This window comes from Aedes albopictus, chromosome 3 (genome assembly GCF_035046485.1).
Source record: "Aedes albopictus strain Foshan chromosome 3, AalbF5, whole genome shotgun sequence".
In the NCBI taxonomy this organism is placed as follows: domain Eukaryota; kingdom Metazoa; phylum Arthropoda; class Insecta; order Diptera; family Culicidae; genus Aedes; species Aedes albopictus.
This window is the reverse complement of record NC_085138.1, coordinates 431,534,007-431,560,244: the sequence shown is the minus strand read 5'-3', so window position 1 is coordinate 431,560,244 and position 26,238 is coordinate 431,534,007. Positions and strand designations below refer to the sequence as shown.

Below are 26,238 nucleotides of genomic sequence, written 5' to 3'. Positions count from 1 at the left end.
ACGCCCAAGTGATTCTATCTATTTTGTTAATTTTTCTGAAACATTTTTTGGCGTATCTAGTGAAATTTGCTGGCGCCAAATTAATTCAATTTATTTTGTTAATTTTTCTGAAACATTTTTTGGCGTATCTAGTGAAATTTGCTGGCGCAAATTGATTCAATTTATTTTGTTAATTTTCTGAAACATTTTTTGGCGTATCTAATGAAATTTGCTGGCCCAAATTGATTCAATTTATTTTTTTAATTTTTCTGAAACATTTTTTGGCGTATTTAAACAGAAATTTATAGTTAGGGGGGTCAAGTGCCCCCTCTCGCCCCCCTTTGTCTCCGCCAATGATAATGAACCAGTTCGGAAAAATGGCCATTATGATACCAAAATGAGTTATATAAAATAGAAATTATAATACTGAATTGCATAAAATAAATAAAGCCACAATATTGACGTACGTAATTTATAACCACAGAGAACAGACATCCAAGTCCAGTTCCGAAACTGTGTAAGGAATTTAACGGCCATTTGAAATCGGCAACACATGTGGCAATAGCGTGGCGCTGCAATCGGTTAATTTTCCATACTAATTTTATTCACCACTTGAAATGTTTCAATTCACCACTGACTTTGGCAATATGGTGTTTGGTGGCGTTAGTGTTGTCATCGTGTATTGGTTTGCAACCTTACTCGAGTAAAGATTCAAATCCTTACACAACTTTCCGAATGAAATTTGTTCTAGCCTGGATGTCTGTTCTCTGTGTTATAACTTTTATGTTGTTTTCAGATGCGGCAAACATACAACGAGGATCACAAACTTAAATAAAATATACAGTCCCTTACCGATTTTGGCAACACTTGCTTTTGGCAACATTTTTTTTACCAATTTTGGCAACACCCAATTTTGGTAACAATTTTTGACAAAAAATACATATTTTTAGCCTTAACTAGCTTAAAAAAAGCAAAATTCAACTTTTGCAAAAAAAAAACCATTTTAACAAATCATGACCTAGTTTATGAACGTCACCTAAGGGGAGCGTTCACTAACTTGTGAATAGTTCATATTTATAATGTCAGCCAAAATAACCATAAAAGTTGAAAATAAACCACAAACACTTTTTACCGAATCTGGCAACACCCCATTTTGGCAACATAAAATTCATCTCGTGTTGCCAAAATCGGTAAGAAACTGTAGCGTTGCATGCTACTAACATTATCAAGGAATTATCTATCCTTCCATGGAGTAATCCTCGCAGGCGTCTTTGGAGACGTACATTTACAGGCTTAAACACGTAATTTTGCTTTTTGTAAGACTTGATTTCGAATGAGTTGCCAACATATTCCATCCTTCAAGTCCTACTCAGTTAGAAAAAATAACCGACTTCGGTAATGTTTTACCGAAATCTCAACCGTTAAGTATGTTTTACAGGGAAAATTCGGTAAAGGTAGCAAATTTTACCGAAGTTCGTTAGAGTTTGACAGATAAACGATAACATTTTACCGAAATTTGGTTATTTTTTACAGAATTTCGTTAAAAATCCATTACCGAACGCTCAGCGGTTGAGATTTCGGTAAAAATTACGGAACGCAATTAGCAGTTTAATTTTACAAGATAGATGCAATTCAGCGTAATGCTTATTAATTTCATTTGTTCTAATGTTTACGTCCGACTAATACTAATTAAGTCTCATGTAAAGTTAAAGCCCGGGAGGAATCACTACAAATTCCAAAAGTAAACCCTTAAAGAATCTCAAGATGCTGAGAATCCTAAAGGAATCCATACCCCGAAAGGGATCCCGGGGAAACCAACAAAGGAATCCTGGAGAAATTCTTGGAAGAATCCCAAAATACTGAATGACATCCATAAAAGAATCTCGGGAGAAATCGATGGAGAAATTTCGGTAAGAGACTCTGATTCCTCGATGTAATTCCTGGAGAAGCTCTTGACGGGAACCCAGGAGAAATTTTCAAATAAAACGCATGGAAAATATTAGATAAATCAATGAAGGAAACTCAAAAAAAAAATCTCTGAATGAATCCCTGAAAATATCCAAAAGGAATATCTGAATTAATATCGGGAGGAATACCTGAAAGAATTCCGAAAGAAGTCTAATATAATCTACACAGAAAAAAATATTCATGTAAAATTCAGCGAAAAATCATACACATAAACAAAATGCTAGAGTTAGTGCATATTTACATGAGATATCATGTAAAACTACGCTACGGTCGTGTAAATTTCCGCTAATAGTCGCGTAAACAGTTGGTGTCCATGATGGTTTACGCGATGGTTAGCGAAAATTTACACGATGGTAATGTAATTTTACATTATATCTCATGTAAAAGTGCACAAACTCTAACATTCCCGGTAGAAATCCCTAAAGAAATCCCGGGGATATCAATGAAGCAATCTCAGAAGGAATTCCAAATGAAATTTCTAAAGAAATCTAGCAAAAAACACTTCGATCTCTGAATGGTTCTCTAAGAAATCTCGAAAGGAAACCTGCAGTCAGCGAAAGAAACTAACGAAATTCATCAAAATTGCTTATGTTTTTTTGCGATAAGTAAAAATTATGGATGTCATGAGAATACCTTATGAAAATTGATCGTGCTTGTTATGACAAATTTCATAAGATCAACCTATGAAAAGAGCAAAAAAAATCTTAAAATGAAGCAGACTGGATTCGATCCATGAACGTCGGTATCACTGTGCTCGTGTTTAATTCAACCGATGCTTGAGAATATCATGTTGCTAAACATATATAAAAGCCAAGCTGTGAGACGATTTTGCGTCATAAGGTCGCACTTATGAAATTCATCCTTTTCCCTCAGGTAGATGATGAAATAGGCTATTATTTTGGCGATGGCACAAATGTCCCAAATGGAGGATAACGTGCCTCTGGAGCCGGCCTTCTGATAGGACCTTATGGAAATCTTAAGTTTATTTGGCTGAGTATGGGTGAAATCAATTGATCATTGGGATCAGTAAAAGGATCCCTGAAGCATTTCCCAAAGAAATTCTGAAAGGAATCCCTGTAGGAAGCCCGAAAGTAACGCCTTAAACAATTCCGGAACAAACCCCAGGAAAAACCCGAGTAGAAACTCGGATTTGATCCCGGGAATTAATTGTAAAACAATCTCGAAATGAATCCCGGAATGAATCCCGGTTTATCTCCGAAGCAATCCCGGTAGGATTCAATGGCCCAACTAACAGTTTTTCTTGATAAGAGCTTAAAAGAGCTTCTTGCGAATGCGTTTGCTGCATAAGCTTTTAATCAGCTACTTTTGTTAGCAGGGGAAGGAATCCCGGGTGCAATCCCTGATGGAATGCCATAAAAGTAACCGGCAAAAAATAATGAAACACATCGGGAAGAATTTCTAACGGAATTCCAGAAAAAAAAATCCTGGAGAAATCTAAGAAGGAATCACAGGGGAAATCCCTAAATAAATTTCAGGAAAGAGCAATGGAGGAATCCCGGAAAGTATCCCTACAGGATTCCTGGGAAAAGTATTGAAGAATTTCCAAGAAAAATGTTCAAAGCAATTCCGTAAAAAAATCCCGGAAAGACCAATAAAGAAATTCCGGGAAAAAATTCTGAAGGAATCCCTGTTAGAAACCCAGTATACATTTAAAAAAAAATCCCAAAAGTATACCGTGAGCTGTCAATGAAGGAATCTCGTGAAGAATTCTTGAAAAGAATTCAGAGATACCCGTAAAAGAACCCCGGGAGGAATTTGTGGAGAAATCCTTGATAAAATACTTGAAAAGTTTCCATAAGGCATCCTTAGTGAAAGGCCGCAAAAATTCTAGGAGATATCCTGGAAAGGATCTAAACATGATTCTCTGAAGACATTACAAGGTGAAACCTCGTCTCTTTTGAATAGAAGATTCATATCTGTTTGAACAATTCCGCCGAAGAAACTGTTATCAAATTTTCACATACTAAACGTGCACAACCTACACTCCGGAAGCACTGATGATGACAAGGACGGATCCTACACGCAGCTCGAACGCGAGCACAAAGCTGCCCAAAACACGACGTCAAGATCATCATAGGAGACTTAAACGCTCAGGTTGGCCAGGGGGGCGGAATTGAGACCGACAATCGGATAGTTCAACGATCACCAGCTTACGAACGAAAACGGTCAACGACTGATTGATTTCGACGTCTATAAGAACCTGGCCAGAACCTTTTTGCAGCACAGACTCTCTTATCGTTACACCTGGAGATCACCACAGCAGACGGAATCTCAAATCGACCACGTCATGATTGACGGACGGCACTTCTCCGACATTATCGACGTCAGGACCTATCGTGGCGCTAATATCGACTCCGATCACTATCTGGTGATGGTTAAACTACGCCCAAAACTCTCCATCATCAACAATGTACGGTACCGGCGACCGCCACGGTACAACCTAGAGCGACTGAAGCAACCGGATGTCGCCTCAGCATACGCGCAGAATCTCGAAGACGCGTTGCCAGACGAGGGCGAGCTCGATGAGGCCCCTCTAGAGGACTGCTGGAGTACAGTGAAAGCAGCCATCAACGACGCAGCTGAGAGCACCATCGGGTACGTGGAACGGAATCGACGGAACGAATGGTTCGACGAAGAGTGCAAAACGGTTTTGGAGGAGAAGAACGCAGCGAGGGCGATAATGTTGCAGCAAGGGACTCGACAGAACGTGGAACGTTACAAACAGAAGGGGAAACAGCAGACCCGCCTCTTTCGGGAGAAAAAGCGCCGCCTGGAAGAAGCGGAGTGTGAAGAAATTGAACTGCTGTGCCGTTCGCAGGAAACACGGAAGTTCTATCAGAAGCTCAACGCATCCCGCACGGCTTCGTGCCGCGAGCCGAAATATGCAGGGATAAAGACGGAGGCCTCTTGATGGACGGACGTGAGGTGATCGAAAGATGGAAGCAGTACTTCGATCAGCACCTGAACGGCGTGGTGAACGTAGGCACGGGAGCCCACGGCAACGGAGGAAACGACGACGCCAGTGCAGCAGTGGACGGAAATAAACCAACTCCCACGCTGAGGGAAGTTAAGGATGCCATTCACCAGCTCAAAACCAACAAAGCAGCTGGTAAAGATGGTATCGCAGCTGAACTCATCAAGATGGGCACAGAAAAGTTGGCCACCTGTCTGCATCGGCTGATAGTCAGGATCTGGGAAACCAAACCGCTACCGGAGGAGTGGAAGGAACGGACCAGATCGTACGGTCGACAACGGACCAGATCATTACCGTACGGCAAATCCTCCAGAAATGGCGTGAATGCCAGGTCCCAACGCATCACCTGTTCATCGACTTCAAAGCGGCATACGAGAGTTTCAATCACGCAGAGCTATGGAGAATCATGGACGAAAACGACTTTCCTGGGAAGCTGTCTAGACTGATTAAAGCAACGATGGACGGTGTGCAAAACTGCGTAAGGGTTTCGGGTGAACTATCCAGTTCATTCGAATCTCGCCGGGGACTGAGACAAGGTGATGGACTCCCATGCCTACTCTTCAACATAGCTCTGGAAGGTGTGATGCGACGAGCCGGGCTCAACAACCGGGGAAAGAATTCCACAAAATCCGGTCAATTTGTGTGCTTTGCGAACGACATGGACATTATTGCCAGAACATTTGGAACGGTGGCAGAGCTGTACACCCGCCTGAAACGCGAAGCAGCAAAGGTCAGACTGGTGGTGAATGCCTCAAAAACAAAGTAAATGCTGGTAGGCGGAACCGAACACGATCGGATCCATCTGGGTAGTAATGTTATGATAGACGGGGATATTTTCGAGGTGGTGAAGGAATTCGTTCACCTCGGATCCTTACTGACGGCTGACAACAACGTGAGCCGTGAAATTCGGAGGCGCATCATCAGCGGAAGTCGGGCCTACTACGGGCTCCAGAAGAAACTGCGGTCGAAAAAGATTCACCCACGCACCAAATGCACCATGTACAAAACGCTAATAAGACCGGTGATCCTCTACGGGCACGAGACATGGACCATGCTCGAGGAGGACCTACAAACACTCGGAGTTTTCGAGCGACGCGTGCTTAGAACGATCTTCGGCGGTGTACAGGAGAACGGTGTGTGGCGGAGAAGGATGAACCACGAGCTCGCTGCACTTTACGGCGAACCCAGCATCCAGAAGGTGGCCAAAGTCGGAATGATACGGTGGGCAGGGCATGTTGCAAGAATGCCGGACAACAACACTGCAAAGCTGGTGTTTGCAACTAATCCGGTTGGCACTAGAAGGCGTGGAGCGCAGAGAGAACGATGGGCGGACCAGGTGGAGCGTGACCTGGCGAGCATTGGGCGCGACCGAGGATAGAGAGCGGCAGCCACAAACCGAGTATTGTGGCGTACTATTGTTGATTTTGTCTTGTCTTAATGATGTTTAACAAATAAATGTATGTATGTATGTACTTGTACTTGGGGTCTCCAGTTAGCCTAGTGGTTAAGGCTATGGATCGCCAATCCGGAGACGGCGGGTTCGATTCCCGTTCCAGTCGGAAAAATTTTCTCGACTGTGCTTTCCTGGTGTCCGGCCATTTGGCCGAATGCCGTTTGGCCGAATGCCGTTTGGCCGAACGCCATTTGGCCAAATGCCATCTGGCCGAAAGGGTCGTTTGGCCGAATGCCGTTTGGCCGAATCATGGTCAAAAGAATTCAGAGGAAGTTTTTGACATTCTAACTGCCAATACGATTATCAGAAGTATTTCCTTCTTTTTATCATAGGCTATTCTTTCTAGTTTTAATATTCAGGGATTAGTTGGCGTTGAAACTGTCAATATATCATCGAAAATTTTTCCTTCTTTGAATCATAGGCTGTTCTTTCGAGGTATACTGAGACGGGGAACAGTGGTATGGTCACTTGATTTCATCATTTATTTTTCGGCCAAACAGCATTCGGCCAAATGGCATTCGGCCAAATGACCCTTTCGGCCAAATGGCGTTCGGCCAAATGACCCGGAACCTGCTTTCCTCACAATGTACAAATTCATGCAATGGCAGGCAAAGAGAGCCCTTCAATTAATAATTGTGGAATTGCTTAAAGAACACTAAGTTGAAGCGAGGCAGGCCAAGTCCCAGTGAGGACGTAGTGCCATAAAGAAGAAGAAGAAGAATGTATGTACTTACAGAGTGATGTTTTAATGAATAGTTATTAAGAATTATGGAAAAATTCAAAAATAATTGTTAAAAAACTCAACAATTACATAGTTGTATAATCTCGAATGGTCGAGCAGCTGGTTGCATAAACTCTTATATTTCTTTTCTGACCACGCTACTGGTCGCCGTAATACGATGCGATGGCAGCAACGACTATTTGGATGACAGGGCGCTATGATTTTCTCAGCTTGCTAACTTTTTCGGACCACTTTACTTGAAACTGAACCGCTTAAAAAATAAGCGGACCATCACCATCATCATCATCTGCAGTAGAGTGCGGAACCGTTTGAAATGACTACCTTTTTCGGGTTGTGTAACTTGCCGCAATTGCTGCGCGAGTGGATGTTTGATATGTGTAAATGTAAATTTTCATAATTGCTCTAATGAGAAAATTGTCCTCGCTCGTCGGTTGTACGAAGTGATCGGACATGAGAGCGTACATTCGGATTTTGGAGTGGTTTTAAGAGGTGAGTGGAATGCTGTGTTTGTGCGGACTGTATACTTACTGCTTTGGAATCCTTTGTTGTCGTATGCGGAAAATTCACCTGCAAAGGGAAAAAAGAGAAAAAGGGAACGTTTTATGTGAGGATAGTTTAACTTGATGTCGTAATGTATTTGAGTAACCGACAAATTATGGGTTGTACCAAATCGTTATAAATGAACTACCCAATTTTAAACATTACCAAATATTTAATTCTGCTGTAGAAAAGCAGTTGTCCATCACCTCAAAGCAATGCGGCTGCTTCAGTTCACGTGTAGTGAAAGTAATTAACTCTTCTATTTAAAGATTAAGAAACAACCCAAAACAACAAACGAAATAGCCATCACATCAAACTATTTGAGCTATCCAGCGGCGTTTTTGTTTTCCGTCCAAAATCTACATGACCTCAAATAAACCCGAACTCGACTACTCGACTAAGTAGTGGGTTCCAAACAACCATCCAAACAGGTAGAAGGAGAAAGTTGCAAAAAGCCGCGACCTAGGGTCTTAACGAAAAACGGAAAAAGAAGCAAAATCAACACCCGACAACCCCAAAAAAGAACAATTAACTAGCGGTGGTGACGGACCAATCTCTCTCTTCCAGTCAGTCAGTGGCGGCATGGCGCTGACTGAAACCAACTCGATGGTACGGCGGCGTATTTGCGTCCATCTGTCAAGCCGGTGACGCAGAAAAGCTTCTTGTTGAGCTCAAAGTACGACAAGCGGCCAATCCGAATTGTTGAAATACCTGGCATTATTTGTAACAGAGACCAGGGGAGAAAGAAATTTAGTGAAAGAGTGTGATTTTAGATTGGCCGACTCTCGGTGCTTTCTGCTGAGCGTGTGGGAAAGAATGAGATTAGTGTTTGGTTTCGGTTCGGTATTTGAGAGTTGAGCTCCCGGCGGCGCGCGGCAGAAGCAGTTTCAAGGGAGGAAATTAGATCATCAACGCGCGAGACGCACTTGACGTGTTCACTTACGCAGGGTCCATGACACGCGGGTCGTTTACAGGTGTATCAACCTGTGCGCGCACGTGACACCGAGAAAGCTTATATTGAAGAATTAATTTAGTGGAAAAGCATCAGAGCCGGGGATGACTTTCGCAAACGGATGCCAACCGAATAATCTTGTCGAGGATCGTAATTAACAGCTGCTGGGAAGACGACCATCATCATCAATCATTTCGGGCCGTGTGCTACGATGTGGATTTAATGATTCTCATTAGGCGTGTTATAGGTATCTTGTCTTTTTCGCATTTTTGGTGACCTCATGCTGGTGGTCTTCGTGTGGTAGCATGGAATTAAAATATTTGCTTTAATGAATATTTGTTGTTGTTTTTTTTTGGAAACAAATTTTGATGAATTCTTAGAAACCTACACCGGTTACGTTGATTAGCTGTTGAGTGTTCATAAAAACGAAGATACATATTTATGATTATATGCCCAATGAAGTGTAGGAAATCATATGGGATGTAGTTTGCTTAATATGAATATCAATGCATTCTAATTACTCTATCCAATAATTATGAATACATATTGCTTTCCTTCTCTATTTTGGTTTACGTACTCGGATCTCGATTATTGCTTATAGATAATGAACAGTGCTCCAAGTTTTTAATGTTAGCTACTGCAATCTATATAAATTAAAATGGAAGTGTGTTTATATGTCACTAATAGGCTCGGGAACGGATCAATAAATCGTAAAAGCAAACAAGTTACGCCTAAAAGTATGCAATGAACGAGTTAAATACTTAAGCAAGATAGCCATTTTGTGTGATTGAAGTAAATTTAACAAAATGTTTACTGTATATGCAGTTCGATTAATCACTATTTTTCATCAAAAATTTGTGATTAAAATTAAACGCTCTGTGCACGACACTTCTTCCAAATTGTCGACGTCAGTACCGCAACGCTAACATTGACTCTGACCACTACCTGATGATGGTCAAATCCCCCCTTGTATATGTCTATTAGCGTGGTTCAAAAAAAATCGTTTTTGCTCCACACCGCTTATTCGATTCGTAACCAGATTCTATGCCTTCTCCCAAAATTTGAGCTCATTTGGTTGAAAATTGAGACTGCACAAGCCTTTCAAAGTTTGTATGGGAATTACTATGGGGAAACAATGTGATTCATTCAATTGACCATAGCATTTCCCCAAGTGGCCTAGAGGATTAGTTGATCCTTGGTACTCTTAGGTTACTCTATCAGCTACAACTTTGACGAAGACCGCATTCAAATCGGACGCCTCATTATTTAGTTACCGACTTGAAGTACCAAGGGTCATCAAACGCTCTAGGGCACTTAAGGAAATACTACGGTCGATTGAATGAAAAACATCGCTTTCCCATAGTAATTCCCATACAAACTGAATTGAAAGGCTTGTGCAGTCTCAATTTTCAACCAAATGAGCTCAAATTTTGGGAGAAGGCATAGAATCTGGTTACGAATCGAATAAGCGGTGTGGAGCAAAAACGATTTTTTGAACCACGCTAATGTCTATTACCTATAACGATTAAGTTCGTGGGAGGTTATCAAAGAAGCGTCGTCGATGGCTGTTTGAACATTCTAGTTCGTTCAAATTTCGATTGGGACTGCAGTTAGTGAAAGTCATCCGGAGTACCGTGCTACACCCTACGGTAGGAGTTTTAACCGATCCAGCCAATTTGTTTGCTTCGCAGTTTAAATGAAACGACAGCATAAATGAAACGTGGACCAGCAAAAGTAGAGAATGCGTCGGAAACGAAATACATGGTTGTAGGTGGAACTAGCACCCGGTTTGGAGCCGAATTACATGATGGATGGTTCTAGAAGGACCCACACAGATAAATTTCCAGTCCTAGGTATAGTCGATTAACCAGTTCTTCTCCATGCTAGATTCGCTATCCAGTGCACTGGCGGAGTGGTGACCGGCCATTTGGCCGAATGCCATTTGGCCGATAGGGTCATTTGGACGAATGCCGTTTGGCCGAATTATGATCGAAGGAATTCAGAAGAGAGTACAAACTCTGGGTAACATTCTAGCTGTCAATGTGATCATCAGAAGTACATATTTCCTTCTTTTAATCATTGGCTATTATTTCTAGTTTTACCATTAAAGGAATCAGTTGGCATTGAAACTTTGATTTTTTGTCAGAGATTTTACCTTCTTTGAATCATAGGCTGTTTTTGCGAGTCAAACTGATGTAGAGAACATCAGCCCCTTGGAGGAAATCTTTCAGTTTTCGACCAAACGGCATTCGGCCAAATGACCCGGAACCGGCGGAGTTGGGTTCCGTGGTCATCGATTGTGATTTGAACCACTAGACGGTCGAATGGGACAGTTGTTTGTCCAACCCAGGAAGCTGAGCCCTTGTGGAATCTATAACAAGGTTGAACGTGGATGATACATGCATAAGCCTAAAATAGGGATGAAGCTGAGTCCATCCTTGATATGACCTTTTGAGGCCCATAGTTTTAAACCCTAGCACATAATAGAAAATTTTCGATGAGAACACGCATAGTGACCATCTGATGATTCGGTGCAGGATCGAGTGGAGGAAGTCGCGATTTACTTACTTATTTACTTCTCGCTTCCAAAAACTGACATTTGTGGAGCGATTGCTTATGAAAAACAACACCGACAGCCCGTCCGCTAATGACCTAGTCGAAACCCTTGGTTGTGCGTGAGACGCCGTAATGCCAAAATGATCCCTAGCCAGGAAAAAGCACTCACCGATTGTGTCCTGACATCGCTGAGCTTCACGCATCTTGATTAAGAACTAGGGGAAAGATGTAAATATCTCGCACCAATAAGAGTAGACTGAGGCAAAAGAGGCCTACAATGGCCACCAGTCACTGGCACTGAACAGTGAGATAGGGGCGGGAAAGTGACGTGCTTTGACAACCTCTGCCAGTACAGAGGATAGTACAAACACCATTCCCGCGCCACAAAACGTGACCATGGGCTTACATTCCCCATGGGCCATGGCCAAACCGGCGAGAGACACATTTCCTCAGTCACCCATAGTGAACAAGGTACTGGGTCCAGATAGTATTCCACCAGTAGCCATTAAGACGGCCATCGAGGATCGTCCTGATAGGGTCTGGGAACATTTGGGCAGGGGCACCTATTTTGGGAACTTGCTGCTAAGTATAACTACGTGAATTTCAAACCGATTAACTTGAATTTATGAACATGGCTCGATACTGTGCCTATCTGATCGTGTCTCAAAATCAAGTCAATCGATTCAAAATTGACTGAGTTATAGCAGCAAGTGCCCAAAATATGTGCTCATGCCTAAATGGTCCCACACCTTATGTTCAAAATGGCTATGAAGCCGATATGCCTCGACATAGGCGAATTCCCGTAGAGAACAAAGACAATGATTGATTCTACTGTCCAAGCACGGGAAGCCACCAGACGACTCTCCTGCGTACAGACCAATTTGTCAGTTGGACACCACCGGGAAGCTGTAAGAGCGTATCATTATGTCGAGCTTGCGTGTCTTATATCAAGAAGTCAGATGATTCCGGACTCTCGAACAAACAGAGTGGCTTCCGGAAGAGACAATCGATGGTGGACGCTATCAGGTCAGTGATCAATAACGTGTTAAGCCGTGTCAGCTGGGCTGCCGACTCTGTCGATCGCATTGCGCTTGTGGGTGCACTCAATCGATATAGTTTGTTGAGAATTGGATGCGTTCGAGACAGCTTGAACTCACTCACCACAAAAAGCAAGTGGTGATGATCGCAAGTAACATTTTGGTGGTTTATTAGTCTTGTAGAGGTTTTGAGAACCATCTTAAAACCGTATGCCTTTTATTTGTGTTTAATGATGGTTTTAAGAACCTCTTCTAGTTTATTTGACTAAAAAATGTTACTTGAGGATGAACAACAAATCCGTACAATGGGCAGCGATTCAACATAAGTTTTCACTCGGTCTTGTGTGGTTCGAGGGTGGTGTCCAATTTCTTTAAAAACTGTTCCAAGACGAGCCAGAGTTATTGCTGGTGTCGGATCGTTCGTGCAAGTTCTCTGATTCATAAAATGTCTTTACACGTAAGAAGTGATCGCAGTTTTTCCATGTTACGGGCTGAGATGCCTTTCTATAGAAGAGTTGTATCTCGCACTTCGTTTCATTCGTGCTCTTTGCCAAGAAGGCAGTTTCAATTTCTTTTTTTTTATGGAAACAAATTCGTAAATATCAGTATTATTCAGAATTTTCGTATGCAGTTTATTTATGTTTGATTTTTAGGATTTGTTGAAATGATCGAATCTTGTGGTGCCGGATCAAATGCAGCACGATTTGATACAGTTTTTCTCAGTTCATCGTTTCATCTTTCGCGTCGGCAGTTAGTGCGAAGAAAAGACTTTGGCCAGATCAGATTGTTTACCCGGCGCGTTTCCATTTGATTTGGCCGTAAATGTCTAAAATATATACGCTTAACGGTCTGTCCAACATACCTGAAACACCATAGAAGATGTTCCTGTTATTTTGCTTTATAGTGGCATCAATATCCACAACAACACGCAGCACAGTAGGCCAGGCCGCTTTAATCCTTGTACTGCATCTAAGATGTGCTGCAAGCATTGATAATGACAAGAAAAATGATAGAAGTAGTCGATTCTATCATTTTCAAGGATTCATCATCATCATCAATGTCGAAATGTGGCTTTTTAACCGTGGGAGTGTCACAATTTTTTGAGATTTATTTTTATTTTGACATTGTTTAATGAGGTATGTGGTGTACATTAACACGCAAATGACATAATATACCTATTGATTTTGGAATTTGGTACGGGATCGATAGTAATGTGCTTATTTTCTGGAACAAATTCAGTAATAATTTTTGTTCTTTTGAATATTTTTTTCAACAAATAAATAACAAGTTTTGATATTCTTAGTAACAAATCAATAACAAAATTGAGATTTTCTTCTTTTTCTTCCTACTTTGTCAAAAATCAAGAAGTGCCCGAATAACTTATTAATAACAAAAAAAGTTATGATTGCATAACATACCGAGCAGAAACGAATAACTGCCTCATAATTGCAGCATACCAAAGTCAGGCATCATACTAGGATAAGGTATTGATTGGTTTTGATGACTGCTTGAGGTAATCACTAATTAGGTATTTCCATACCTGATGTCATTATTCACGTGTTTTGCACAGAATACACACCAGTTATTGTTTTAGGTATTTTTAAGCATTTGTATGCAGGGCTTTATAATACCTCATACAGGTTGTAGGTATTCGGTTTTCCATACCGTAAAGTCATACGGTGATTAAACCTTGTAAATTTAAATCCAATTGACAAAAACCAATGAAACTTCGTTTCGCAAGAAAGATCATTAGGGTACAATCCAATAAGTAACGTTCGCACGACATGAATCTCTGAACAAGTGCCAAAGATCGATAGAACCGAAAATAGCGCCGAACAACATTTAACAGATCACAACCACGATCTTCCTGCCTGTCTAGGGATAGTAATATTCATCTAGCTACTATACCCTAGCCGTTCAACACTAGGACATTAGGCAAGAAGATTGTCGTTGTGATTGTGTTGTTCAACAATGGCCCTCTCAAGGTAAGTAAAAGGAAGGTAATCCAATATGTCAGATTCCACCATCCGCCATATTGGAAAACCTAACGACAGCTGGCAAGTTTGTATTCAATTTTTTTTTCACTAGTGAGATGACAAACAAAAACTTTCCGCCCTAGCAACGTAGCAACCCCACAGAAACCATGCACGCTTAACTTTCTCAGCACTAAAATCGAACAAACTCCATGACACTCATCGAGTGTTTCCTACTTACACGGATTGCAAATTAGCTCGTACACCCACTCAAGCAAATATTTTGCAATATTCTCGGCAAAGCAATCTCTTTTGGTTAAGAAATCACCATTGTATTCATAATTAACAAAAATGCGGGGGCACGAGCAAATTTTAAACCTGGAGGAATATTACTCATTTAATGAGTGCCATGGAAATATGTCAACATTGGTTATCCGTGTTGAGTATGTTGTTGCCGATGCGGCGCAGCAACGCTTCTGTAGCGTTCTGCAGCATACACAAACTGGCCGGCTGTCACCTCCATCCCCCCGCAGTGTGCCGCACTCCCCGCATTCACTTACTGCTTATACGCTAACACCTTCCTTATAAACATCTTGGGCCCTCTGTTGATATAAATTCGCTCATCGCTCGCTTGCGTATCTATCCACCGATTTCTTACATTAGAGGCAGTAAAGAACCCTCTTACTAGGAGTAGTATTCATATCACCAAAACCCAAATTAATCCACCTAGTGGTGATAGTGCCTTTCTCGTCGAACATGTTCTTACAATCTTTCCGGCAACGTAAGTCAAAGTGTTTGTGAATCCGAATATTTTTATAGAAAAGCAAGCATTTTATCAAAGACATCTTTGAATTGACTAAAAACTAATTGATTGCACATAGTCCGACGTTATGTTCAACGTATAAGCAGGGCTGAAAAATATCAGACTTCTCAGTTGACTGCTTGAGCACTTTGTTGAGCACCTCCACTAACACTGGAGGCTGATCAATATCAAGACGATACTAACAAGCTAAGCTATAACTCTTTACACAATCACAGATCACAATTTTTTTCTGAACATTTGGGCTATATCTTATTGACCGTTGAAAACAAGAGCGATAGGGGGTACCCACAAGAGGTATGTGGGTTTAATTTGTAAGGTTTTGTTCTCTTACACATATTTATCGCTTGCATTGATTTTATTTACTTTCGTAGTTCCGGCGAAGCACCAAACGCTGGTTGTGCAACCCTACCGGTAGTCTGTAATGTGGTGTGAGCCTATTTTCTAGTTAACCATTCCTCGGGTTATTCAAAAAGCCGTGATGTAATATGTTGCATGGTACATTTGGTTACTTTCGATGCGGTACCGGAACAGGTTGGTTCCGGAGCACACCGGGTCTCCCAAATATAGTCTGAGACTATTTCATTGCTAACGTTTATTTGGTTACCCAAAAAAAAAACACGATTTGATTTATCTCATGCATGGGTGGGTATAGATCACTTTTACATTTGACCACTTCCAGTGGGACACCCAGAGCTAGTTTCGGGACACTACCGGTTGTCTAAAATATAGTCTGAGGCTATGTTCTTACGAATCGATCATCGTATATTCAAACAAGCTGCTATTTGATGTACTGTCAAACACTTATTTGTGCATTTCGCCAGTTCCGGCGAGACACTCGAAAGTGGTTCCGGTACACTACCGGTAGTCTTAAAGTGGCCTGAGATTTTTCTTGCTGACCGTTCTGCGCGTCATCGAAAAAGCCGAGTTTTAATGCGCTGTGTGCATGCGTTTGGTTCCGTTCTACATTTGACCACTTCCGGCGGAGCACCTTGAACCGGTTTCGGCACAGTATTGGTTTTCCAAAGTGTGGTCTATGATTGTTTCTCTTGTTAACCGTTCATCAGGTTACCAAAACAGCTATTTATGGGGTTGGTTCTCCTTTACATTTGACCACTTCCGAAGGGGCACCCTTAATCGGTGAGGAATACTACCGGTTGTTCCAAATATGGCCGGAAACTTTTTTTTTTGCCAAATCAAGATACCTAAAAATCCACGATTTGATTTGTCGCATGGGTTTGGTAAACTTTTTTGTTTGACCATTTCCGGCGGGACACCCGGATTACTACCGGTTCAGATACATATGGTCTGAGAATATTTTCCTGCTGACTGTTCATCAGGATATCAAAAAAGCAACTATTTGATATGTCGCATGTATGGGTTTGGTTAACTTTTAAACTTGGCCACCTCTGGTGGGACATCTGGAACCGGTTCCGGAACACTACTGATGCTTTCCTGCATACTGTTCATCAGGTTATCGAAAAAGTCGCGGTTTGATATGTCGCATGCATGGTTTTAGTTCAATTTTATATTTGGCCACTTCCGGCGGGACACCCGGAACCGGTCCCAGAACATAACCGGTTCAAATATGGTCTGAGAATATTTTCCTGCTTACCTTTCATCAGGATGTCAAAAAAGCCACTATTTGATATGTCGCATTCATGGGTTTGGTTAACTTTTATACTTGGCCACCTCTAGCGGGACATCTGGAACGGGTTCCGGAATACTACCGGATCCGATATGGTCTGAGAATGTATTCCTTCTTACTGTTCATCAGGGTATCGAAAAAGCTGCGGTTTGATATGTCGCATGCATGGGTTTGGCTCACTTTATATTTGGCCACTTTTGGCGGGACACCCGGAACCGGTTCCGGAACACTACTGGTTCAGATCCGGTCTGAGACTATTTTCCTGCTTACCGTTCATCAGGTTATCGAAAATCCCGTGGTTTGATGTGTCGCATGCATGTGTTAAATGCATTTTCATATCTGGCCCCTTCCTGTGGTACCGGTCCGGAACACCTAAATGGCCATAACTCCGGAACGGCTGGACCGATCCAAACCATTTTCAATAGGAAACAATGGGGCCAGATTCCCCGTCGAATGAACCGTCGGTCATTAAAATCGGTTCAGGTTTACTGCCAAAAAGTGATGTGAGTTTTTTTTTGTACACACACATACACACATACACACACATACATACACACACACATACATACACACAGACATCACCTCATTTCGTCGAGCTGAGTTGATTGGTATATGTGACTTGACCCTCCGGGCCTTCTATCGAAAAGTCGTTTTTGGAGTGAACATATAGCCTTTCCAGTACACTTAGTGTACGAGAAAGGCAAAAAGCCATTAAGTTAATTATGATTTCCATACCTGAGTTTCGTATTCTTCAGCTATTTTCTCCTTTTCGGGATGTCATTGAGAAGTAATTTAACTATTTTATGATTTATGCTCAAAAGAACTTACTTTGCTAGGATGACATATTTTGTTATAACTCTGTTAGTTCTTGTTAAAAACTAAGAAATTATGACTTTACAAGATACCATTTTTGTTCTCATTCATAAAAACCCTAATTAATCCACCTAGCGGTGATGGTGCCTTTCTCGTGCTTTAAAATATCCTTTCAACAAAACTCGAGCGACATGTTGATGACATTGACATAAATACAAAATGAACACTGCTTGCTAAATCTACTCAATATGGATACATTTTATATTAGCATAACATCCAATATTCAGAAAATATAAGACAACGATCCAAAACTCAAACCAAACAAGTGTCATGAAGCCGCAAAATTTTGAAACGTCATTTTAGATTTTCCGGTCATCATTTTATAACTCCGGATATCTACCCCAACTATGCACGAATGCACTTCACCACGATAGCGGCTTGGGGAGACGGTTCGGCTTTTGTTATTCCTGTTTTCTTCCATAATAAGAGCTATGTTGCCCATCTGTGTGTCGTATTCAATGCAACATGCAATAATAAACTAATATTCACATTCATAGGAATTGGCTGAAAATCTATGTCTAATCTATCTAAAGCTAGAATTAGACACATGTCATCGTGCCAGATGACATTGATTTGACCCTTCCTTATGTTTATTAATCTTCGTTCTACTGCTCGTGTTGTGTGTAAGTAAGAGGTAACGATAGCGCACGAATGTAACAAAGCCGACTGACACCCGACTGCGGCAATGAAATGAAGGTACACTCTGAAAAATGTTCACGTCCGATTTACGTGAAAAGATAGGTAGTTTTCGTCCACCATATTTTTCACGTAGCCTTCGCCGGAATTTCAGGTAGCTGGACTCATTTGAGATTGGGTAATCGACGTGATGATTCAGGTAAATTTGACATGAATGTTATGCATCGTTTACGTGAAATGTGGGTGAGAGCTACTGGAATCTTAGGTAAATTTTACGTGAAATCATGATTAGTTCTACACGAACTTCACGTAATTTATTCATGTTTTTGAATGAAAATAAAGCAGCTGCACCAACCTGCAACATATTTGAAGAGGCAAGAGATTTTAAATCCTTCCAAAATGCAATTAAAAAGCCAAGGAAAAAGCATTAAAAGCAAAAGCCACCCGGTTAATAAATATGTTGTTTCATTTTGTAGGGATTTAAAAACTCTTGCCTCCTCAAATACGCTACAAGCTGGTACCAATATGTAACAAAGAAAAATCTTATTAGTTTTTTTTTTATTTTGCAGTAATTAATAAATGTACACCTACATACAAAGTAATACATCTACATTAGTTTCTAATCGTCTGTGATTAGATAACACAAACAAATCTCGGGGTTCTAACGCAGAATTTTCGAAGTCCAGCCCAAGGTCCAGCCGTTTCAAACACTCGTTGAACTGGACCTCCGATACCGTCAGACACCTATTCCAGCTCCTGAAATGATTGAAAATAGAAAAATACACAACTGCATATAATAAATAACTATTAAATTACCTCAATACTTGCAGCAACTTGCACAGAAACTCAGCATGCAGTTCTTTCGCCAACCTACTTCTCGACGCCATATTGAGCTGTTTTTTCACACCTGAAATTTCACGTAACTTTCGTTTCGCGGAAACTTTCAAGTCGGAAGTACACCAACACAAACGCATTGAAACGATTTACGTGAAAATAAGGTGAATTTAACCAAACAGGGCGGTGCACACGACGTGGTTTTCGAGTGACAGTTACTGGCATCACGTAACTTTTGAGATTTTGAGAATAAGGATGAGCTACGTGATATTTCACGTAAATCGGACGTGAAAATTCTTTAGAGTGTAGTAAAAAGTGTCGAATGTTTACCACGGTGTGCCAAAAACCGTTATTATCAAATAAAAATGTCCACCAATTTGGCACCCGTCATTCGAAAGATATACTATCCTAGTATCTACTCTGGAAATTTGAAAATCTTTCAATCGATTCAATTGTATTTTTGAAAACTTCCAGCGGGACGACTAGAACCGATTTCGGAACACTACCGTTTCAGATATGGTCTGAGATGGTTTTCCTGCTCATTGTCCATCATAGAAAATGCCGTGGTTTGATGTGTCGCTTGCATGGGTTTGGTACAATTGTATATTTGGCCACTTCCAGCGGGACGCCCAGAACCGGTTCGGGAACACTACCGGTTTAGATATGGTCTGAGACTATTTTTCTGCTTGCCGCTCATCAGGTTATCGAAAATGCCGTGGTTTGATGTGTCTCATGCATGGGTTTGGTTCACTTTGATATTTGCCACTTCCGGCGGGACACCCGGAACCGGTTCCGGAACACTACCGGTTCAGATATTATTTTAGACTATTTTTCTGCTTACCGCTCATCAGGTTATCGAAAATGCCGTGGTTTGATGTGTCGCATGCATAGGTTTGATGCATTTTCATATCTAGTCCCTTCCTGGGGTACCGTTCCGGAACACCTAAATGGCCATATCTCCGGAACGGCTGAACCGATCCGAACCATTTTCAATAGGAAACAATGGGACCAGATTCCGCGTCGAATGAACCGTCGGTCATTGAAATCGGATGAGGTTTACTGCCAAAAAGTGATGTGAGTTTTTTTGTACACACACATACAGACACACACACACACGCACACACATACGCACACACATACACACACACAGACATCACCTCAATTCGTCGAGCTGAGTCGATTGGTATATGTTATTTGACCCTCCGGGCCTTCTATCAAAAAGTCATTTTTGGAGTGAACATATAGCCTTTCCAGTACACTTAGTGTACGAGAAAGGCAAAAACAATAAAAATTTTAAAATGAGTTATGATAGTGAAACTTGTTGTTATTTTGTCCTTGGTTTGGTCGGGTGGCTTGCAGTGGACTTTGCAGATTGTTAGCCTCTTCACCAGTAACAGAAACAAAGTTCTGTTAACGTGTTTTTGTTTTCTGATAGATCTCCAATCCAAAATATGCTAAGTTACTTGATGTCGTCTCACATACAATGTTTCATCGGATTCTAAAAGGGAGACTGAAAATGAGTTGCGTGAAGTCTGTCATAAATAAAGCAGCATCCAAACATAACAAACAATCTTTTCATAAATGCACCTGCTGTGCAACGTGATTTCTATCGCATAGATGTCGATGTCGATCGGTCCCAATAATGACTACCATTTGCTTCCTCTTTTGCTGCTGTTGGTTGACTGATTCGATGAGATACCGTTGCTTCTCTTTTTGACCACACCGTCCGAACCAAATGGCCACACTCCGAGCGTAATAAATTGCAATTAAACTGACATTACATGGTGTGCTCGGCTGCACAGTTCACTGCTTGCGCGATATTTACGAGCCACGATCAGAGTTCACAAAAATCAGAAGCAACACTCCTCCCTAGTCCCTAGCTGCGCGATAGATCGGTGTAGGTAGGAAAAACACATCACCTTCTATTTAGCCTCCGACGGGTGGCGGACCGATAGAAGACCTCACCTTTCTGCACTAGAGCGCTAGAGGGAAGTTGTGGCGGTGGGACACTCATTAGATTAGTCTCGATCGGGTGCCTGGTTCGATCTAGTCGATTGGACGGGTAAAGGGCTCGTCTGATTGCCTGGACTACAAGAAACTACCAACGAACGGGTGAGGTTCAGGCTTGGTACAAAAGACGGGAAAAGTATCGGTTTAGAACCGAGAAAAATCGCTGCCGGACAAAGTAAATATGAAAAATTATATATTCCACATGAAGATCTATCCGTTTCCAATGAGCAGCGATTTAAAATGGGAGGTGCAGCGGTCCACACATTGCGAAACAGATTAATGATTGCCTCTTGTACGGAGTGTGGCAAGTTTGCCTTATTCTGGGTGTTCCGTTTCATGGACGTGCTTGAGCCTCCGCAAGCCACCCAGTTTTATAAGCCTTTTGGGTGCCGTATTGGGAGTCGCATCGTTTTCATTCAGAACTCCTTTACAACTCGATCGTCATCATTGTATGGCGGCCAGGGCCAGTTAATGAACGTGGAAGTGTTGATGTCATTTGTACCAGTCTCGACAATGGCTGTCAGCGATAAGAAGTCCGAACCGACTGGGGACATGGTGCAACAGCACTGCTTGCTCAGCTATTCGAATGGTACGGCGCATAGTTGCAGGGTTAGAACGTTCACGTCTTCCGTATGTTGCCGCGGCTAGTCGATAACCGGGAAAAGATAGTGTCTTGACGGTTACATAACACATTCACTCGTGTGGTGGGAGTTTGGTGCTAAATGTTATATAATCACTGGACAGCGAATGTATAGATTTGACTAGACTAGACAAAATGTTTACTATGGTCTATAACGGATATTTCGCAAGATTTTTTTTAAACTCTCTGATAAATGTACGAAAACAGTTCTAACAAAATATGTTTGGCCAGATCTTTGCAGCAAGTATTCTGCAAAACTAGGAAAGATTCTCAGAAGTAGCTGGGATACGTATTTAAATATAAAGAGGCTTCCATCCAATTATTAGGATTAGGATTAGGAGTGGAACTCAATTCTACAAATTACTTCAAAACATCAATTGGGTTGCTCAATACGATTCTTTTAATATACAAGCTGGTATATCGACCTTTTCCTTAGAAATCACATTTTACCCAACTCGCTCTCGTATTGCTTTTCCCGCAACTACCGCCATGATCGTCATCCCTAACCCAGTCCTACAGAGCACCACCCGTTATCACCGGACCACATCTGGAGGCCCACCCTGTAGCAATAGGACAAGCGCAAAGGTTGCACCAGATAACACGTGTTTGATGCTTCCTGGCTGCGGCCTTTTCACCCATCCATGTAGGTACCTATATCCCCAGCCCATAAGCCCGCGGGGAAACATTTCCAATCGTGTCGCTTTCCAGTTTATAGTGCTTTTCCCGCGAACTACGATTTCACGATCAATCTGAACTGCGACTGCGACGATGAAGGGGGCGCGCCAGCCAGATTTCACCAATAGGATCGTGCTGGCGCAGTGCAACGACGGACGACAGTCAGCGACGTCAAGTAACACATCCAATCTGCCGCGATAGTAATCAATGTCGGCTACCTCCAACCAGCCAGCCACCAATATGCAATGACGACAACGATAGGGCGGTCGTCGCCAATTAAGAGGGCCGCGCGTTGATGTCGTTTGTTTTACGAGCTTGTCAAATGGTCGTGTAATGGAAGTTTCGCGTGTTATATGTTCTATTGTTTGATCGGCCGTACTTCTTGGGGGTAAATTTTTACAGTTATTTTGATGGTTGTAGGAGTATTTTAATTTTATTGCGATTCGAAGCACTAGTCTCGATGAAATTCAGTTGGATTGGGCTAAAACCTGGAGCGTCTAACATAGCTCTGGTCCTTACAAACTCCTACCGCATGCTTTCACTGGTCAACCGTGTGCTCAGCTGGTCACTGTTGTCCTTCTGCTTTCAGATAGATTTAGGGGGTACATCTCGAGCGTCTGTCCACCAAGAAGGTGCGGCTCAAACAGCGTCAGTGCTGACATTCAACAGCTGAATGAGAAACACTGTATCGCATCAGCTGTATCCAATGTAACAGCCCCTCCAACGTGATGTATGCAGCGTGACACCGGTAAGGTAACCTTTCAACACTACGATAAATGAAGTTAGAAAAATAAAATGCGAAAGGTATTCTCGGAAACGGATCTGGCAACGAAATAAGGACTATGATTAGAAGCGCTATACTAAGAACGTTAGGACTTTAAATGAACCTGTACGAGTGAGCCTTTTGGCTGCTATCCAGGAAGTGAGGTGGTTAAAATCTGGCGAACTTGAATTCAAAGCGGTGGATCCCATCACCAACTCATCATTCAAATATACCATCTTCTAAAGCAGCTGCGATAATTAACCCAAGGGGTCAGATTCAGATGAAGCATGCTATGCGGTGGAAGCCCATCTATGATCAGATCTGCGCATTAAGGATACGAAGCAAATTCTTTAATTACAGCCTGATCAATGCCTATGCGCCAGCCAATGACAAAACCGATGATGTGAAGGATGCGTTATACGAATGGTTGGACCAGAACTATGGAGAATGCCTTAAACGCATGAACACAACGTTAAGTTTGTCATCGGTGAAGCCAACGCGCAAGTCGGAAGAGCAGACTCCTTCCGTCTAATCCATCGATATGGAGAGCCTTCACTATGGCACTAACAACAACGGCTTGAGATTAGTCAACCTTAGTGCAGCCGGGCGGGGGTTGGCCATTAGAAGCACCTGCTTTGTACACAAGAATATCAGCATGGAGGCACCCAAACGACGAAGTTTGCAACCAAAAATCGTCTATGTGCTGGTAGATGGCTAACACTTTTCGGATGTCATTTATGCTAGAACTTTTAGGGGTCCCAACATCGACTCAGACTATTATCTCGTATTTGGTATGATTTGAGCTCGGTTTACAACCATGTTGGACTCTACGAACCGGCGATAGATGCGTATCAGCATCCAGCGATTTTCAACAACCAGTACGGTAACCAACTATAACCAAAAGCTGAAAAAGCAGATAAGTGAAATCAAGAGAACGATAATCTCAAAACTTTGTGAGTCTATCCACGGAGCGATGAGTACGGCAGCGCGGGAGGTGATAGCCACTGCTCAATAACGACTTAGGAACGGGTGGTTCGACGAGGAGTGCCAGAGGGTAACGGACGAGAAGAATGTTACCAGTAGCCCGATGCTAGTGTCGGGGACCCGGCAGAACAGGGAGTGATATAGGAGTAGCCAAAAAAAACGAAAGAGGAATATGCGATTGCTCAGGCACAAAATAGTATGCAACAGAATAATATGCGGAGATTTTACAAAACTGTCAATGGTGTTCGGAGAAAACCAGCGCCCGCTCCCGTGATGGAAACATGCTGATGAACAAAACAATGGTGGCTGCCAGGAGGAGAGAGCACGAGGAATTGTTGAATCGTGGGAACGGAAGATCGACAGACAGAATTCAAATAGACGACGACAGACGGGCTGTGGAACCTCCAACGCTAGACGAGTTCAAGGCAGCCATAACAAGGCTGAAGAATAACAAAGCTGCTGGGAAGGACGAACTCCCGGGCAAGGATGGGAACACTCACTTGCAAAGAGTTACACTCACTTGCAGTTTTCTCAGCACAGAAGCGTGCAGTCAAAAAATGATGTATGGACGACTTTTGCCTTGTGGTTTGGTCTAAGACTTTTCTGAATAGAGTAGGGGTCGCACACACATACCAAAGTCGTGAAGGAGCTGCGAAGGCAACTCTCCACGAGATGAATGTAAATTACACTCACCTCGTGGACAGTCGCTTCCACAGCCCTGTCACGACTTTGAGATGCGCGTGCGATCCCTACTCTCTTCGGCAAAGTTTTAGACCAAACCACAAGGCAAAAGTAGTCCATACATTGTTTCTTGATTGCATGCTTCTGAGGTGAGAAAATAGCAAGTGAGTGTTCCCATCCCTGCTCCCGGGAAGAAGACGAACTATCTGCTAGTTGGTGGGATGGTCTCATTAGCTCTCTACACAACAAATGGCATCGACTGAATTAGGCGAATTACAGAGGAATAAAACTTTTGAATTCAGTGTACACAATTTTGTTCTAAATTCTAATTAACAGGCCGAGGCCGATTGAGAAGTCCTCCATCGGCGAAAACTGTGGGTTTTCGTGGTGGCTGATCAACAATTGATCAGATGTTCACCCATTATCTGTTTTCTTTTTATTTCAATGGGACATACGATTCAGTGAACAGAAACGAGTTGTGGCAGATAATGATTCCGGCAAAGCTGGCTTCGCAGACAATATCGACATCATTGGAATAGACTGGACGGATAGCCGTGAAAGAGACGTTCATTCATATCTAAGGGTAAGGGTTGAGTATGGTTAGTGTGGGCTAGTGTGGTTGAGAGTTCATTTTCAATCATCATTTTCAACTCCCCGGTTTCCTCCAGTCGTCGATGATGTACACTGATAGGGTATATGTACCATTCCTTGGCCTAATTTGCAAGAAGCCTTGACAATTTTGACCATAACTCATGAATTAATAGCACTAGAAATAATATGTTGACCCCATTACGCACTCTAGGCAATGCACGTTTCACCAATTGGAAGTAAACTTACGTAAATATTCAAGAATTTACTTTATTAAGTTGAAAAGATTTGATGCGATGGTATGCAACGTTGGTCTATGGTACAAAAATTGGCCTATTAGTGGATACAACGTTGGCCTATTGCTTTCCATGCACTAGAACCACTTATTATCTATTTTTTTTCAATATTTCTGCTGAAGTATTATCTCTGTTGGTTCACCAATCTTACTTTTAAATTACATTTTCGGAGCCAAATTTTCAAAAAACTATAAATAAATCACTTAAATTAAAGTTCTTTCTTAATTTAGTAACGAAAACAAAGCAAACCTATTATTGTGTTATATTTTCACAGTCACCGCATACAAAATCTTTCTTCCTGTTCGTTCTTTCTGGTTCTTAAGCAAGCAATGTTATTGACGTCACTTTATCGGTGTTGTTGACGTAATTTTACTGATGGGCCAAGATTTGGGTACATAGTGAAAAAATGTCCTCAATATTCGGCCCACATTTAATTTGAAAAATAGTTATTATATGTTGAAAACAAATACACAAGTTCGAAACAGCGTCTTTGACCGTCGCATTAAATGTTAAGTTATTGAAAAGTCAATTCGAAATGTTTCAGAATCATGCCATTTATGATCATGTGTGTAAACTACCCACTAAGCCGAAGAAT

At 41.9% G+C, this 26,238-nt stretch overlaps 1 protein-coding gene across 2 annotated transcripts in view; it reads right to left on the bottom strand.

Annotated features, from left to right (window-relative positions):
• The window catches only part of LOC109621464 (calpain-11-like), a 259,165-nt gene that overhangs the window by 107,134 nt on the left and 125,793 nt on the right, over positions 1-26,238 (bottom strand). For both annotated transcript variants that reach the window (XM_062856505.1, XM_062856503.1), the window contains exon 2: positions 7,666-7,704. In XM_062856505.1, the coding sequence (XP_062712489.1) occupies positions 7,666-7,704 (39 nt within the window). The remainder of the gene's footprint in view (positions 1-7,665; positions 7,705-26,238) is intronic.